The following is an 18,113-nucleotide window of genomic DNA, read 5'->3' on the forward strand; positions in this document are numbered from 1 at the left end:
CTCCCCAGCTTTCTTTCTTTGTTTTCATTGGAGATGGTATTTCAACCCAAGTTCTAAGCCATTTTTTTTCAGTAATGCATTCTTGAGTATCTCTCAGGTCTACATGAGATATATACATGTGCATAAATTCATTTTTCATTTGTTTATCTCTTAATGTGAAACCTTAGTAAGCACCTCAAAGAACAGAAGAAAAATACATGTTTCTCCCATAGAACACAAAATTAGTTAAAAAGAAGTTTATTTGTCCTTAGATTCATTAACTTCTTGATGAAGTTGAAATAGCATTTGACTTACAAAGCATAGATATAATTGTTCCTTCAACCAAGACCAAAAACAATGCACGATTATTAAGACAATATGACACAACTGGCCACAGGTCCAGCTGCATCTCCCTGGGGTTCACATGGCTTTTAATAACTATTGTCAACTCTTGGAGGTCCAGCTACCAATTCTGAATAGATCTATAACATTAGCCAAAATAAACTTGACAGTACTGAAAGAATGTAGTCATGTTGTGTAGTTCAGCCACAATTCCAGTAGATGGCTTCCATTAGAAGCGGTGACATCTGGTGCACACATACACAATTTTTTTTTCTTACTCATCTCCTCAAATCCTATCATATTCAATTGTTTATTATAAATAACCTCTTCCAAGACTCATAGGTACTACTCATTAATCTATTTTCATACCCTGGATCACAACTTAAATATCCTCCAATTTTCATGTAAGCCCAAGATGCTTTAATATAGAAAAATATCTGCACTGCAATTGCAAATTCTGCTTTGTGAAACACATACACACCCAGAATGCATGAGCAAAGACATATGGAAAACTCACATAAAAGAATCCAAGGGGTCCAGATATATACGGCATCTTGATTCCCAAGAGATACTTGACTTGTGAAGTCACAACGTGGGTGGCAGCTCCAGTTGTCATTGCGCTGATCACAGGCTCTGTGACCAGGAACGTGGCTCGGCCCAGCTGAAGCACAAACATGGCCACCTAGGAGGAAGAAGAAGATAGGATTTGTCCATATCTCGAGATTCATATCTGGCTCATTTTCATTCTATAACCATAAAAACTTCCCAAAATGTGTTTTTATATCCAATAGCTTGAATTTTCTTAAGAATACTGTTAGGTGCTGGGGCAGAAGGCCGCTGGGATAGAGAAGGGATCACTAAGTCAATGATGATTGGAAGGATTGCTAGGATGGGAGATGTGTGCTGAAAGTAGATAAAGGACCAGACATGATGGCCTCTCACTACCTGTATTGTGAAAAATAATGCCCACAGTAGAGAGAGCATAAGAAAGAAGGTGCCTGCTAGAGAAACAGGGGGTGGGATACGGTGTGGGTGTTGGAAGGGATACCAGGGACAGTCGGGGTGGAAAATATGCACTGGTGGAAGGATGGGTGTGCAATCACTGTATGACTGAAACTCAAACATAAAGGCTTTACAAATACAGCTAATGGCTATTCAATAAATAAATAGATAGATTTTTTTGATTTATTAAAAAAATTATAATTATATGGGCTGGAGTGATAGCACAGCAGTAGGGCATTTGCCTTGCACACAGCCAGCCCAGTCAAACTGGGTTTGATTCCTCCACCCCTCCTAGAGAGCCTGGAAAGCTACTGAGGGTATTCAATATGCCAAACACAGTAACAAGAAGTCTCACAATGGAGACGTTACTGGGCCCGCTCAGCAAATCAATGAAAAATGAGAGGACAGCGTGACAGGGAAATAAAATTTTAAATAAAGAATATTGTTAGGTTCCAAGACTTTACAAAATATTTTATATATATTTTTAAAAAGGGGAGCCTTTGGGCTGGAGTGAAAGAACACTGGGTAAGACATTTGCCTTGCTTATGGTGGACCTGGGTTGAATCCCAGGCATGCCATGTGTCTGTATTGCCAGAACTAATTCTTCAGTGCAGAGCCAGGAATAACCTTTAAGCACTGCTGGGTAAGGCTCAACTCAACCTCCCTCCAAAAACAGTGCTTTAACTAATGCTAGAGGTTTTTTCTAAGTATTTACATTCCTTTTCCTCATTCTGATCATATATGTTATAGTAAATGGAAATACGCTCAACTAAATAAGAGCTTATGTGGAAAAATATTACAATTATATGATAATATCTGTATTTTTCATCTAAAGTGCATGATTTTTTGCTTATTCCTCAAAAGCACTGAGTGGAGGGGAAAGCAATTTCTTTTTCATTTCTCTGAGGTTCTGTGACAATGAAACTAATGTTTTTTTGCCTGAATACTTTGTCTACCAGCTCTAAGGGGTGTATAGTGTGGAATTCTGTCCATGACAAACCATCATTAACAGTATTTTAAATCACAGAACTTCACTCAAAAACTTAAATATATACTTCACTCAAAAACTTAAATATATAAATTAAAGGGTAGTCTGGGGCAGGCGAGAGAGTACAGGAGGTTAGGGGTCTGCCTTGCAAGTGGCCAACACGAGCTGTACCCCCAGATTCTCATATAGGCCCCTGGAAACCCACCAAGGGTCATCCCTAATTGTAGAGCTAGGAGTGAACCAAGAGTCATCCCTAATTGCAGAGCCAGGAGTAAGCCCTGAGTACTGTGGGTGTTGCCCCCCAACCTAACAACAACAGCAAAAAAGGTGGGAGGGGTCTATATAAAAATACCTGAAGAGGTTATGTTTATAAGGGGAGGGAAAAGACAAAGAGATGATTGAAAGGCTATATCTCAATATACCCAGGAATGAGTAAAATCAGCCACTTTCTTTAAACATCTCTTCATCAGAACATCATGCTCCATTGAAAGTCATTTCATAGCCAGACAAAATTATCAGCTTTAAGTAGAAACTATGTATTGAGCTCTGCTGGGCTAAGGATATCAGGAAGAATCAACTCTTGTTCTGTAAGCAGTACAATTATGAGTGGTCATATGACAAAGATAATTTTTTTTTCATTTTTTATGATTTTATTTATTGAATCACCATAAGAGCAGTTACAAAGCTTTCAAGTCTAAGTCTCGGTCATACAATGAAACAAACGTACCTTCACCAGTGCCCATTCGCCACCACCAAAAACCCCAGTATACCCCCATTCCACACCCTCCCCCTACCTGTGGGACAGATGATTTCCACATTACTCTCTCTCTACTTTGATCACATTCAATATTTTGACACTAGACCCACCATTATTATTTGAGATTTTTACCCCAACACTCAGATCTGCTAAAAGGGCAACAGTAATTTTAAAATCACATGGCCCTACTGCAGCCACGCGACAGCATATGTTATTCATAACCAACAAAGATAATTCTTAAAAAGTGGCTTAGTCTTCACACACAACTATGTAAATTTTATCAGCAAAATTTACACTTTTGAATACAACATTAAATTACATTCATGAGAGTCGGTACTGGAAAAAAGACACAAAGTGGGCCATTCTTATACATCCTCTCAATCCACTAATTATATTTAGGGCAGGTCTTCAAGCTTTGCTGGAAAATAAGTTTAATTACTTTAATAATCAGAGGGAAGAATAACAGGACATCACCTATTAAGAGGTCACAGTGATGAAAATTTAAATGAGCATAAAGTGCTATCTGAACCACCAGAAAATTGCAAAGTATGTCATTTCCATAATATCACAATGCACCTCAGCCAAAAGCAATAATTCTCTGAAATTGTATAAGAGAAGAGTTTCCTGAACTCATAACTGAAAACTTAAGTTCTATTACTGCTTCACTCCAGTCCAGTTTCGTGACAGTAAACAGCCTACTGAAATTTTTCAGCCTCATCATATAAGTTACAAGTGAGATCTTCCTTCTGTGGATTGCTATTTAGGTAATGTAAAATAATATATTACATGGTATAGAAACCTTTCAAATGATCCACATTTGTAATATTCCAAGAATATCCTGGATCTCAGATATATTTAACCAATATAGAAAACCAGCCCTTGGATTTAAAAAATGAAGAAACAACTCTACATTTTTTTAACTGAGAAAATTTTAAGTAGTTTCTCAGTGAAGAAAAAAAGTATTTAACTTGTTCTAACTTAGCAATGCTTTTTATTAAATGTGTAATCAAGAAAATAATGATTTCCAGTGCAGAAATAAGTCGATGTTTTGATAGATGTTGAAAGCCAAAGCAGCAGTTTCTGTTCCAACCATCTTTCAGAAACTCTGTCAATGGATCAGAGTAGACATGTCCTTCCAAAAAATCACTGTTTTAGGTACAAGCGACGCACACTGGTCTTCCTTGCATTCTTGGTTCATTCTCTGTTCATTTCCATCCCACAACACACAGTTAAGGAAAAACACAAAACAAGGCATTAAACTGAGCTTCTCCAAACACCTTTCTACATTCAAGTTATTTCCAGCTTATCACATTAGCTCATACAGATCATGAGGGAAAAATTAGTATACTTTCAGGATAAGATGAACACTAAAGAGTTAGATTTTTATCTCAAGTAAACTCAGAAGATAAACAATTCAAATCTTTGAAATTGTAAAACCATTTTTTTATTTTTTACTTTTTTGCCTTTAGGGACTACTATGCAGACATAAAATGTTGGGCAGTTCTTATCTACATATCAAAACCCTTACTTTCTTTTCTTTTTTTCTAATTTTTATTAGTGAGACATCATGAGGTACAGTTGTAGACTTACAAATTTTTGTGCTTGGAAACCCTTATTTTCATTATTTTGAGAAGCAAAATCCTCTGGAGAGGACATATACAGATTATCCACTTTACTCTCTCGTTTGTTTGTTTTATTTTTCCTAAATTTTCACACCAACTCAGTGGGCATAATGATTGGCCATGCTTGAGAAATGAACACTTCACCCAGAGTTACTCACTTCCAGTTTTCACTATCGCCCAGTGGCAGCTTTCCTCTCCTTCCCACATCCTGAGTATTCCATATAGAATATTCCACATCCAGAAAAAATAGATATGAAAAGAGCTCAGCCATTTCAAATGTTGAAATGCCTTCCTCTCCACAGATGTCAGAAATGGTGGATATTCCATTTTCATGCTTTTACAAAACCTTTCCAGAATGGGGAATATGCCCCACATATAGAATTCTTGATTCTGAAAAGTCAACAAGCCCTTTAGTACCTCGTTGCCATGTAATACAAACCATTAGGCATAGGAAGGACTATTGCAAACATGTGAGATACTCTCAGGAGCTTGCCAGGCTCTAAAACAAAAATTTTATTCAAAGAAGAGAAAAATCTCCCTCACCTTCTTATAGACTGCAGATAAATGTTCATTTCTCTTAGACATTTGTGCAAGCCATGAGAAACCCCTGAAGTTTTATGCAATGGGCACAGGGAGAAATGATACCACAAGAGGCACTTCAAAATGCTGGATATTAGAGTCATTGCTTCTGTATAAATAACAGCACCAAGACAAGTATGTGCACAAATAAAAAAGAGATCCAGAAAACAACCCCCACATTTCAAGGGGACAAGTAATACTGCTGGACAGGATTTAAATGGCGCCTTTAGACTTAGGAATCCAAAAGAGAAAGAAATTATTAGAAAGTATTCTAGTAAAAAGGTTTAAGTGCAAGTATGAAGCAGGAAAGCACTGGGGTATGTTCAGAAGGCACAGCATTTCTTGTTTAAAGGGGGTATAATTAGTCTAAAGGGAGTGTTAGAGAATAAAGCGAGATGTTCTGATGTCAGAGCATGGAGTACCTTAAAAGCAGTGAAAGGGGAAATTTACAGGAGAGACATCACTTTTCCATACATTGATTAAACACCTAATTTTGCCAAAAAGTATGGTTCCTACTGGCTGGAAAATCCAGGCTGTGCTTTTCAGTAGGGTTAGCCAGATGACAGAATGTGGAACAAGGCAATTTGAAGGTTAGTATCAGTGTGAAAGGGAGAAAAGACAAAAGAAGTCAAGGAGGGCATCGGGAAATGAAGAGGAAGTAATGGAGGGCAGGGTCCAAGGGCCTCGGGTGTATCGTGGTGTAAAGGTGTGGTATTGCCTTAGATCCAAACCAGAGTCCACAACGCCAAAAGCAGGAGATCCAAGCCACAGTAACCCAACTGAAAACTGTGTCAGTCAAGGAGGTAGTTGGGGGAAGGGGTGGGGTGGGAGGAATTTAGGGATACTGGTGGAGGGAACTTGACATTGCTGGTGGAACTGGTGCTGGGAAATTATATGTATAAAATTCAGCTATGAATAACTTTAAAAATCATGGTGTCTTAATATAACTTAAAAAAAAAACTAAACCAGATACAAACAGAAATGGAAAGTAGAGAAGAGCCAAGTGTTGGATTATCCATTGAAGGATGCTGATCATATGCCTAGATGATGTTTTCACAAGCATTATTTTAAATGTGGGAGACATCCAAAGTCATTGGGTTTAAGAGCTATTGTCCTTCAAATTTACATGGTTGACTAAGATATCATAATCTCATTACTTCTTGGAATTTTCTAGAAAACATGTAATAGGTTTTAAGGCAAGAGACAGAATCAGAACTTCTAGGAATGGACAACAGTTTCCCTTTTCTATCTTCTCTTCTGCTCCTAGTGAAGAAAATCACGAAGTTATAAAATAAACAGACTAGAGCAGGATATTATTAAAAGACATTGGAAAATAAAGACTTTGGGGGATAATTAATTTCTTACTTTCCTGAAGAGAGGGGAAATTGGGGGAAGAAGTAAAAAATGTCATGGTCTTACATTTGAGCTGGAGAAATCTGATAAAATATCTAAATATTTAATCATGCATTTTCTTACTCTCTTTTCATAAAGAGCTATGTTAAATTTAAATAGAACTAAATACATCCTCTACATTTTTTTGGTGGGGTCTGTCAGAAAAGATTAATTCTGGCTCTTTAGCATGGTGGTACTACTAATGTTTGATCGTTCTTTTATCTATTCAAAGTTATTCAATGACCGCTGAAGGTCACTGCAAGACCTGTGAAAAGGGCAGGCGTGCCAGTGGTCAGCCCAGGTCATCTCTAGCAGACAGGCTGATGTTACTGCCAAGGAAGCAAAATGTGAAAAAGAACTAGCATGATCCTTGGCTTAGAAGTTGCTGAATTGTGTTTCCTTGCTGGCTCTTTTGGTATTAGCTTAGGGCCATGGATTGTAACCTTTCTGCACCTGTAGCCCAGCAGTTGAAAACCACTGGTTTAGAAAATTGTGCAGCACAGCAGGTAAGACACTATAGCCGAGATTTTGGCTTTTCTCTGCCAGTTCCTAATTATGAGATTCTAAATAGGTCACTTTGCTGCTATGTATCCTCATCTATATAATGGGGAAAAACAGTATTACTCCATAAAATGTTGATGGGTTTTGAATGGATGAATAGATGCATTATACTGAGAACTTAACTTGGCATATGGTAGATTATCAATATTACTGTTGTTTTTAAAGTGAGGAAATTTTATTTCATAATTTTAAATAATGTCATAATTCTAGTTTTATTACTTCTTGGCTTCTTCAGGTACAAACACAGATGGAAAGATTTATATTAAACATAGAAACCACTTCCTGGCTGTAATGATTGTAAAATAATGAAACATCATTGAAAGCAATTTTAGAGGGTCATCTCCAGTACGAAGGAATAAAAAATCCATGATTTGTCTGGAAGCAATAAGCAGGGTAAGCTGAACAGACACCTTGAATCTTTTCTGTATTAGTGTTTGTCTCATTTAGTGCTCAAATTATCAAGAGTTCAAAATCAAATAAAAATGCTCTATTTACTTTTGTGGATCGTAGTTTTCATCCTCAAAGACATAAGACTATTTTCAGTCTGTTCCAGTTTAATAGTGCAAAGTTCTGTCCCTAAATATGCCCACCTCTGAAAACCCTGGCTTGTGCAACTGTCAAACAGAGGGTTTGTCTCCACCCATATCCTCCAGCACAAAAATCTTGATCAGTGGTTGCTTCAGGAAAGTAAAATTTTGGAAAGTTCTGGAGGTACATGGGTAGGGCAAACCTAAACACTACTCGGTTCTCATAAAACAAAAAAAAAAATGGAAAAAGTGTCTCTTGTAAGAATAATAGAAGCTACAGGAGAATGAGAATAATGGTTTTGAAAGTACCTCAATTTTTACTGAGTATCTGTTGCCCCTCCAAAAAAAAATGCTTATTGATACTGTCATTTTAAATGGTTTCACCTTGTGTTGAAGTTATCACCTCATTGCTGAGTGAACAAGTAATTCCTAAGTTGGTTGCTACTAAATTTATCGCTAGGAAAAGTTCTACTTTTTTATTTTCAAAAATTAACACTAATAACTCAAAATTGTATCAGTCACATCAGAAAGGGCTTCCAGAATGAGACTTATAGTGAACACAGGAAATAGGTAAAACGTGACAGCCTCTCAGTATATGTATTGCAAACCATAATGCCCTAAAGTAGAGAGAGAGTATGGGGGAGATTGCCTGCCATAGAGGCAGGGGAAGGTTTGAATGGGAGGGTTAGATACTGGGGACATTGGAGGTAGAGAATGTGCACTGGTGGAGGGATGGGTATTCGATCACTGTATGACTGAAACTCAAACATGAAAGCTATGTAACTGTAGCTCACGGTGATAGAAAGAAAGAAAGAAAGAAAGAAAGAAAGAAAGAAAGAAAGAAAGAAAGAAAGAAAGAAAGAAAGAAGGAAGGAAGGAAGGAAGGAAGGAAGGAAGGAAGGAAGGAAGGAAGGAGAGAGAGAGACACGGTAAGGCTAAAGAGGTAGTACTAGGTTTAAGTTGCTTTCCTGGCATGAGGGCTGACCCCAGTTTGATCTCTGACACTGCAAAGGTCACCTAGGAGGGACCCTTGAACACAAAACCAAGATAAGCCGTGAGCATCACCAGCTGAGGTTTTAAAAACCAAAAAAAGAGGAGAGAAAAAGAAAAGAAAAAAATAGAAAGTAAAAATAGAAACAAAAAAATATTCCCAGATCACTCTTTTCAGTCAAAATCAGAAATTTATCACCTCTAATCACAATAACTCATCTAAGTTACAATCACATTGCAATAAAATCAGAAAAATCAACAAAAAATAAATTAGAGGGAAAGAACTAGACAAAAAGAAAATATTACAGTGAATCTATTTTTCAAAATTCTAGTAATTCAAATGAATCTCTAAGTGAGTAATAGTTGATGCTAGCATGGGTTAGGGGTGAGTCCTAAAGGAATGAGAGAAAGAGACTATAGACAAGAAAAATTTGGGGAGGAGTGATAGGCATTTTCACAATCTTGATTGTGGTGATGATTTCATGATTATATACACATTTATAAATTTTATCAAATCTAACACTAAAAATGCAGCTTAAATATGACAACTGTATCTCAACAAAGCTTGTTTTAAAGGGACAGTAAGCAGATCTATTACATTAGCAAGGTTATATAAGCCTACTATACTAGCAACATGAAAGAAATGGTAAGGGAGAAGAAAAAAAGAATAATTTTTTTGCATAGATGAAACATTTGAATGCGTTTATGTTTATGATACACACAGAGCTTACTTTAAAAAATAACCAAACTATTGCAAAATCTTATTCTGAATAAACCAACATCAGAAATAAATGGACAATTCTCCTTCGAAGAAAGATAAAGAAAGATAAAGTAGACCAAATATGAACAAGAATATTAAAGACAAGAATGTAATTAATGAACATATAGCTAAGCATGGAAAGATTGTATCTTTTTCTTCAAGTGTTTATAAAATGTTCACCAAAAGTGATTATACCTCAGTTATAAAAAAAAATCAGCAATCTACAATGCAGAAATATTTTAAACAACTCCCTCAAACCACAAGTCTACAATACTAGATAGTAGTTATAAAATTAAAAACCAGGAAGGAACATCATTTAGAAACATAAAACTTTTTCTATATAAAGTTAAAAGCAGACAATTCCTTTAAAAAATTGCTAGTAATATACTATCAGAATCTATCAAATATTTCTATGTGTATTGTTATAACGATCCTGGTAAACTAAGGTATCAATAGATTGATACCTCTGAGAGGTGGGTTACACCGAGATAAAGATGACTTATATTTGTTTACAGACTGAAAAAAAACAAAAACACTGTCCTCCCGTTGTTCATCGATTTGCTCGAGCGGGCCCAGTAACGTCTCCATTGTGAGACTTCTTGTTACTGTGTTTGGCATATTGAATACTCTCGTAGCTTGCCAGGCTCTCCAAGAGGGGCGGAGGAATTGAAACTGGCTAGGCCAGGCTGGCTGCACGCAAGGCAAATGCCCTACCACTGTGCTATCACTCCAGACTGAAAAAATAAATATAAATAAGCAGGACTATATAATAACCTGACTCTGTCGAAAGTTTCTACCTAAGATGATGGGATGGTTCTAGAAACGTGCCTCTGAAACAGGAGATGCACATTAGCTCAAAAGATTTGGGCCAATTTGAGGCATCTATCGGATGCCACATCCAAGTCCCTGAGGTCTATTTCTTGGGAAATGCCACCAGTTGAGGTGTTGCTTTCCTCATGAACAGACTTGCCAGATAACTATGCCCACCTGCATGCCAGCCTCCCAAGCCTTGTCTTCTGGGTCACTAGCCCTCATCCTGTTACTGTGAGTTTAATTGGATGTTTCTATTGCTGTGCTGTGATATCTCTCCAACCAAATCACACTGGAAGTGCATGTAACTGACTTTGATCATAGCAGATTTTCTCAACTCCAGGAGAACCAGCCCTTTTTTGTGATCCGGTCCACATGTGACAGATACTTTATAAGTGATGAGCCTAAGGAAATGGATGGTATTAGAGGCACTAAATGTTTCACTCAAAAGACTAAAACGTGGGGCTGGAGCAATAGCACAGTGGGTAGGGCGTTTTCCTTGCATGCAGTCGACCTGGTTCAATTACCAGCATCCCATATGGTCCCCCAAGCACCACTGGAGTAATTCCTGAGTGCAGAGCCAGAAGTGACCCCTGAGCATAGCTGCGTGAGACCCAAAAAAGCAAAAAGAAAAAAAAAGAAAAAAACTAAAACGTTAAATTGATCAGAGCTGAGGAGATAGTTCCAGCATCAGAGAGCATGTCTTGGTGTACAGGGTCCCAGACTTAGTCCCCAGCTCCCCCGACTCCTCCAAAGGCCTGCTGGGATTGCTCTGGTGACTCCTGAGCACTTCGGGGCTACAATGGCAGCTGTCCAAGCAGCACTGGATGTCTGGGTCCAATGCCCAAACCATTAAGCCTGCGCCACAGTTTTGCGGGGGTCTCTTCCAGATCCCTAGGGGAGACCCCTCGTGGTAATTAACTTATTAGCTCAAACACTAGAGAAAAAATAATTTTTTTTCTTTTTGGGTCACACCCGGTGATGCACAGGATTACCCCTGGCAGTGCTCAGGGGACCATAATGGGATGCTGGGAATCGAACCCAGGTCGGCCACATGCAAGGCAAATCCACTGTGCTATCCACTGTGCTATTGTTCCAGTCCCAGAAAGAATAAAATTTTTAACAAAAGGAAAGATACAAAAAAGATTAAAGTATAAGGTAGTACAAGGAAAAAAAACACTTTCAAAATTCTGTTTTAAAGCATAAACAAAATAAGCAAACTAGTAGGTAGGGGATACGTGGGGAGCAAGGGAAAGAGAGCTAGCTCAATGTGCTGGGACGCATGCTTGCATAGGAGGCCAAGTTCAATCCCCAGGTATCACTGGAAGTGACCTCTGAGGACTGAGCTGAGTGTAGAACCGAGCACTGCCAGTGCGACCCCAAAACACATAAAAATGTGGACCACAAATGCGTAAACGAGAGGACAAGGGAAATAGCTGAGAAGATGGGGTAATGCTTTGTATATTTTCCCAAGCACAGCTTGGGAGAATCCCCAGAATGCTGAATAAGCGTTATCCCCTGAGCACTGCTAGATGTGACCACCCCCCCCCCCCCCGACTTGAATGCTTAGGAATAAGAAGAAAAATGCCAAGGGAGATGATGATTAGAATAAAAATTCTTTTAAAATCATTACAGTTTTTCTTAAAGAAGTAAATACAAATAAATTCAAAAAGGAATAATATTCTAGGAATATTAAGAATGATGCCAAATTTGACCATATTAGAAACAAAGACACTAAACCTAATTATTTTGTAAAAAATAAAGAATACTGTAAAAGTGAATCCATCTGAAGGGAATGCCAAGGAACTGTTATTCCAATGGATAATTCCTTTTTTCCCCTCTGTATATGCATATTTTCTTAATTTTTATTGATTTGTCATTGGAATTTTAGGACACCCCTATGAATGTACAAAACCCAGTGCAACAAAGTCCCAGTGCCAACCAACTTCCCCAAAGCCCCCTCTATTCATTCTTCCCATTCCTTCTCCCATTCAGTTGGAAATTTATACCCAACGTTTATACAGGAAAACAAGAGCTAGACCTCGTGTATAAACTGAGATATTCAGAAGGCAAACACTGCGAAACTAAGACAATCTTTCAGAGAACAGTAAGTCTCCAGAGCACAAACATTAAAACTGAAGAGGTACCAAAAACGAGGAGAGAATCATCATAATGAAACGTAACAAAATTAGAGAATCTTGAAACACAGAGGAATCAAATGTCAAAATAGACCTATACGAGAACACGGAGATCATCATCAAGGAAATTAAATTGTAAAATGTTAAGTAGAGACACTGAGCATGAAATTAAACCTTACATGAAAAACACAGCAAGTGGATTCAATCTTGCTGACGAAAAACTATCATATCACAAATTAAATGACACTAATGAGGCAACAGAAGAGCAAGAAGCTCTTCTCCACTAAATAGAACAAATTAACAAAACAAAATCCCTTAATCCAGGTGATAAATAATGTTATAGTCTCAGAAACAATAAATAAAAGTAATATGACACACAAGAAAAAAAACAAGATATAATTGTAGAATAAGACCGATACATTTATATAGTCAACTAACAAAATGTTGATATATACATAATATATTATACATCTCCTGCCCCCGCGCCTGGCTGTCTTCACTGGGGCCCCTTAAAGGGGGGAGGGTTGAGTTTCTCTCCCCCCCCCTCGCCCCGAGAAGCTGAGGACCTCTGGAGCCAGCCACAGCCATGCTGGGACCACTCTCCACACGTCCGGACGGGCCTCATGCATGAAAGAACTGGCAGAGGAACCCAGGCATGCAGGTCCCGGGGCTGAGGTCTCCAAGCCTACTCGGATTGGGACTGGGCCTTCTCCACCCAGACCCCCGCCCCCCCCCTCCCCGCCATCTTCCAGTAGGTAGGCATCACGCCCACCAGCTGCCACCAGCACCAGGTTGGTCCCATCAACGGCCAAGAAGCAGAGACTATAAAAACCAGCTCCCGGAAGCGTGCGGCCACATTCGCAGCCGTGCGACATCTTATTATCTTATTTTTCCTTTGGAGAACCTGGCAGGCTACCAAAAGTATCCTGCCCGCACGGCAGAGTCTGGCAAACTTCCTGTTTCGTACTTAATATGCCAAATACCAGTAACAATGATGGGTCTCATTCTCCTAATCCTGAAAGAGCATTGAAATGGCTCTTTTAAAATCTCAGGGCTAGGAAAAAGGAGACGTTACTGGTGCCTGCTCAAGAAAATCGACAAACAACAGGATGATCGTGATACATCAACTACCTTTTGGGGGGCTGAAAGTCTATTGGATCAGGTATGAGAGTATCAATTCCTGTTATGCTTTTTCATTATCGGATTGGAACACTCTTCCACAGTCTCACTCTGAACATATCTTTATTGTTAAATCTAATGTGAAGTGCTTGTATGCATAGACTGCATGGCTCCTGATTTCACATGCATCCTTTGACTCTGCATCTTTAGGTTGGTGAGTTCTGACCATTCACATTAAGGTGAATGTGGATTGTTAGTTTTCCTGCTATTCTTTTCTACTGCTCTGACCTGGCTGCTCGGAATTTTTGTTTTGAGGTTGCCATGAGGATTTTATCTACCACATCTAAGCTAGTTATTTTAATGATGGTGTCAACATTTTGTTATTGACTATATAAATGTATTTATCTTATTCTACAATTATATCTTTTTTTTTCTGGTGTGTCATATGGAGAGAGAGAGAGAGAGAGAGAGAGAGAGAGAGAGAGAGCACAGAAGATAGGAGACTTGCCCTGCATGTGGCAGACCTGGATTCAATCCCCAGTATCTGATATGATCCACTGAGCACTGCCAGGAAGAATTCTTGAGTGCAAAGCCAGGAGTAAACCTTGAAAATCACCAGGTGTGGCCCCAAAACAAAAATAAATAAATAGAATAGCAATAAGACCCTAAAAATCAACATTCACCTTAATGTGAATGGTCTGAATTCACCAATCTAAAGATACAGAATCAAGGGACGCATGCAAAATCAGTTTCCATGAGTCTATGCATACAAGCACTTCACATTCAATTTAACAATAAAGATATGTTCAGAGTAAGTCTGTGGAAGAGTGTTCCAATCCAATAATGAAAAAGAAGATCAGGAATTGATACTCTCATACCTGATTCAATAGACTGTCAACCCCCAAAAGGTAGTTGATGTATAATATAAGTAGCACTGCCCGAGACAGCCGGTTTTCAACCCCTGAGCCGCGTGGGACGGGCACAGAGGCCCAGCTCTGGGCAACAAAGCTGAACGGCTCCAATTCCAACAGGTACAGCCCGCCCCCAAGGGCCTGGGTTCCTCTCTGGGCACGCGCAGCTAGAAACAGCCCCGAGACAGCCGGTTTTCAACCCCTGAGCCGCGTGGGACGGGCACAGAGGCCCAGCTCTGGGCAACAAAGCTGAACGGCTCCAATTCCAACAGGTACAGCCCGCCCCCAAGGGCCTGGGTTCCTCTCTGGGCACGCGCAGCTAGAAACAGCCCCGAGACAGCCGGTTTTCAACCCCTGATCCGCGTGGGACGGGCACAGAGGCCCAGCTCTGGGCAACAAAGCTGAACGGCTCCAATTCCAACAGGTACAGCCCGCCCCCAAGGGCCTGGGTTCCTCTCTGGGCACACGCAGCTAGAAACAGCCCCGAGACAGCCGGTTTTCAACCCCTGAGCCGCGTGGGACGGGCACAGAGGCCCAGCTCTGGGCAACAAAGCTGAACGGCTCCAATTCCAACAGGTACAGCCCGCCCCCAAGGGCCTGGGTTCCTCTCTGGGCACGCGCAGCTAGAAACAGCCCCGAGACAGCCGGTTTTCAACCCCTGAGCCGCGTGGGACGGGCACAGAGGCCCAGCTCTGGGCAACAAAGCTGAACGGCTCCAATTCCAACAGGTACAGCCCGCCCCCAAGGGCATGGGTTCCTCTCTGGGCACGCGCAGCTAGAAACAGCCCCGAGACAGCCGGTTTTCAACCCCTGAGCCGCGTGGGACGGGCACAGAGGCCCAGCTCTGGGCAACAAAGCTGAACGGCTCCAATTCCAACAGGTACAGCCCGCCCCCAAGGGCATGGGTTCCTCTCTGGGCACGCGCAGCTAGAAACAGCCCCGAGACAGCCGGTTTTCAACCCCTGAGCCGCGTGGGACGGGCACAGAGGCCCAGCTCTGGGCAACAAAGCTGAACGGCTCCAATTCCAACAGGTACAGCCCGCCCCCAAGGGCATGGGTTCCTCTCTGGGCACGCGCAGCTAGAAACAGCCCCGAGACAGCCGGTTTTCAACCCCTGAGCCGCGTGGGACGGGCACAGAGGCCCAGCTCTGGGCAACAAAGCTGAACGGCTCCAATTCCAACAGGTACAGCCCGCCCCCAAGGGCCTGGGTTCCTCTCTGGGCACGCGCAGCTAGAAACAGCCCCGAGACAGCCGGTTTTCAACCCCTGAGCCGCGTGGGACGGGCACAGAGGCCCATCTCTGGGCAACAAAGCTGAACGGCTCCAATTCCAACAGGTACAGCCCGCCCCCAAGGGCATGGGTTCCTCTCTGGGCACGCGCAGCTAGAAACAGCCCCGAGACAGCCGGTTTTCAACCCCTGAGCCGCGTGGGACGGGCACAGAGGCCCAGCTCTGGGCAACAAAGCTGAACGGCTCCAATTCCAAACAGGAGACATTCCCAACTCCTCGCCCAGTGCCAGGGACTCTTTTCGGAGCCGCGGCCGCTAACGCGGCCGCGAAATATTTTCCCACTACATATGCCATAGGAACCATAAGCTAACTTCTTAGATGGAAACTTCTCTATTTTAGCTCAGCCACTAGAAATACAGTTGCCAATAACTCATAAGCCTATCTTTAACTCACACTGCATATCAAGCAGAATAGTAACACTGAACGTGAAGGACTAAACCACACCTCTCACAATGGTAAAGCAACGCAAAAGCCCACCAAACATTCATATTGAAGAGTCTAGCCCAGATGACACCAACAGTACTGTAGTGTTAGACAACCTCTCTGACAAGGAATTCAGAAGGGAGCTACTTAGGATGCTTAGGGAATTAAAAGAAACAATGGAAAGCAATGCCAATAGAAGACAAGAGGATCTAAAGGCAGAAATGAGGAAAATGCAATCAGAAATGTCAGACCTGAAAAATCTCGTAGGCGAATTGAAAAGCTCAGTGGAAGGCCTCAGCAGCAGAGTAACAGCGGCTGAGAACAGAATCAGTGAGCTCGAAGATGAAGTTCAGAGACTCTCCCGAAAAGAGCAGAAAATGGAAAAGAGACTCACAATTCGGGAACAGATGGCAAGAGAAGATCGTGATGAAGCCAAGAGGGGTAACATAAGAATTATTGGAGTCCCAGAGGGACAGGAAGAAAACCTCGATGAAGAAGAAACTGTCAAAGACATCATTGCTACAACATTTCCAGAGCTGAAGAAAACTTGTGACCACATTCAGGAGGCCCGAAGGGTACCAGCTAGAAGAAATCCAAATAAAAATACCCCAAGACACATTCTGATCAAAATGACCAAAACCTTAGACAGAGACAAAATTCTGAAAGCAGCAAGATCGAAGAAAGAAATCTCTTACAAAGGAGCATCCTTAAAATTCACAGCTGATTTTTCTGATGAAACCCTCATGGCCCGAAAACAGTGGTGGGACATAGTAAAAAAACTCAATGAAATAAATGCCTCCCCCAAAATACTTTTCCCAGCAAGACTCTCATTCATAATAGAAGGAACAACACACAGTTTCACAGACAAACAACAGCTCAGGAACTTCATAGACTCAAAACCATGGTTACAAGAACAACTAAATGGGCTACTTTAAGGCAAGAAAGGCCCCTCAAATACACCCAATTTTAACATAACAATGGGACAAAATCCCATAACAATAATCTCTCTCAATGTCAATGGGCTAAACGCACCAATTAAAAGACATAGAGTGGCAGGATGGATTAGAAAATTGAACCCAACATTCTGCTGCCTGCAAGAAACGCATCTCAATAGTCAAAGCAAACACAGACTCAGAGTCAAAGGCTGGAAAACAATCCTACAGGCAAACAGCTCCCATAAAAAAGCTGGGGTAGCCATCCTTATATCAGACCACATTGATTTCAGAGTGAGGAAGGTCATAAGAGACAGTGAAGGCCATTACTTATTGATCAGAGGATCTGTACAACAGGAAGAACTTACAATAATAAATGTATATGCACCTAATGAGAGACCAGCAAAGTACTTAAAACAACTACTCATAGATTTGGAAAAAGACATCAATAGCAACACAATACTAGTGGGAGACTTCAACACTGCTTTGTCACCTCTTGATAGATCAACCAGACTCAAGCTTAGCAAGGACATACTTCATTTGAGGGAAACAATGGAAGAAAGGGACTTAGTAGATATATACAGGACACTTCATCCACAAAAAGCTGAATACACATTCTTCTCAAGCGTACATGGAACATTCTCCAAGATAGACCACATGCTGAGCCACAAAACATGCCTCCATAAAATTAAGAAGGTAGAGATTGTATCAACAATCTTCTCAGACCATAATGCGCTGAAATTAGAAGTAAATCACACACAAAAACAGAAAACTAAATCAAACACCTGGAAATTAAACAGTGCACTATTGAACAACGAGTGGATTAGACAGGAAATCAAAGAGGAAATCAAAAGATTCCTAGAAACGAATGAAAATGAGAACACGAGTTACCAAAACTTATGGGACACAGCAAAGGCTGTGTTAAGAGGAAAGTTTATAGCTCTACAAGCATTCCTCAGGAAGGAGGAGCGAGCACACATAAGTAACCTAA

At 40.7% G+C, this 18,113-nt stretch overlaps 1 protein-coding gene across 1 annotated transcript in view; it reads right to left on the minus strand.

Annotated features, from left to right (window-relative positions):
- The window catches only part of SLC26A7 (solute carrier family 26 member 7), a 135,462-nt gene that overhangs the window by 66,950 nt on the left and 50,399 nt on the right, over positions 1–18,113 (minus strand). Inside the window, exon 4 of the mRNA XM_056111287.1 lies at positions 839–1,003. Within this exon, the coding sequence (XP_055967262.1) occupies positions 839–1,003 (165 nt within the window). The remainder of the gene's footprint in view (positions 1–838; positions 1,004–18,113) is intronic.

The sequence above is a fragment of the Sorex fumeus genome, unplaced genomic scaffold, assembly GCF_029834395.1.
Source record: "Sorex fumeus unplaced genomic scaffold, SorFum_2.1 ptg000002l, whole genome shotgun sequence".
Classification (NCBI taxonomy): Eukaryota; Metazoa; Chordata; class Mammalia; order Eulipotyphla; family Soricidae; genus Sorex; species Sorex fumeus.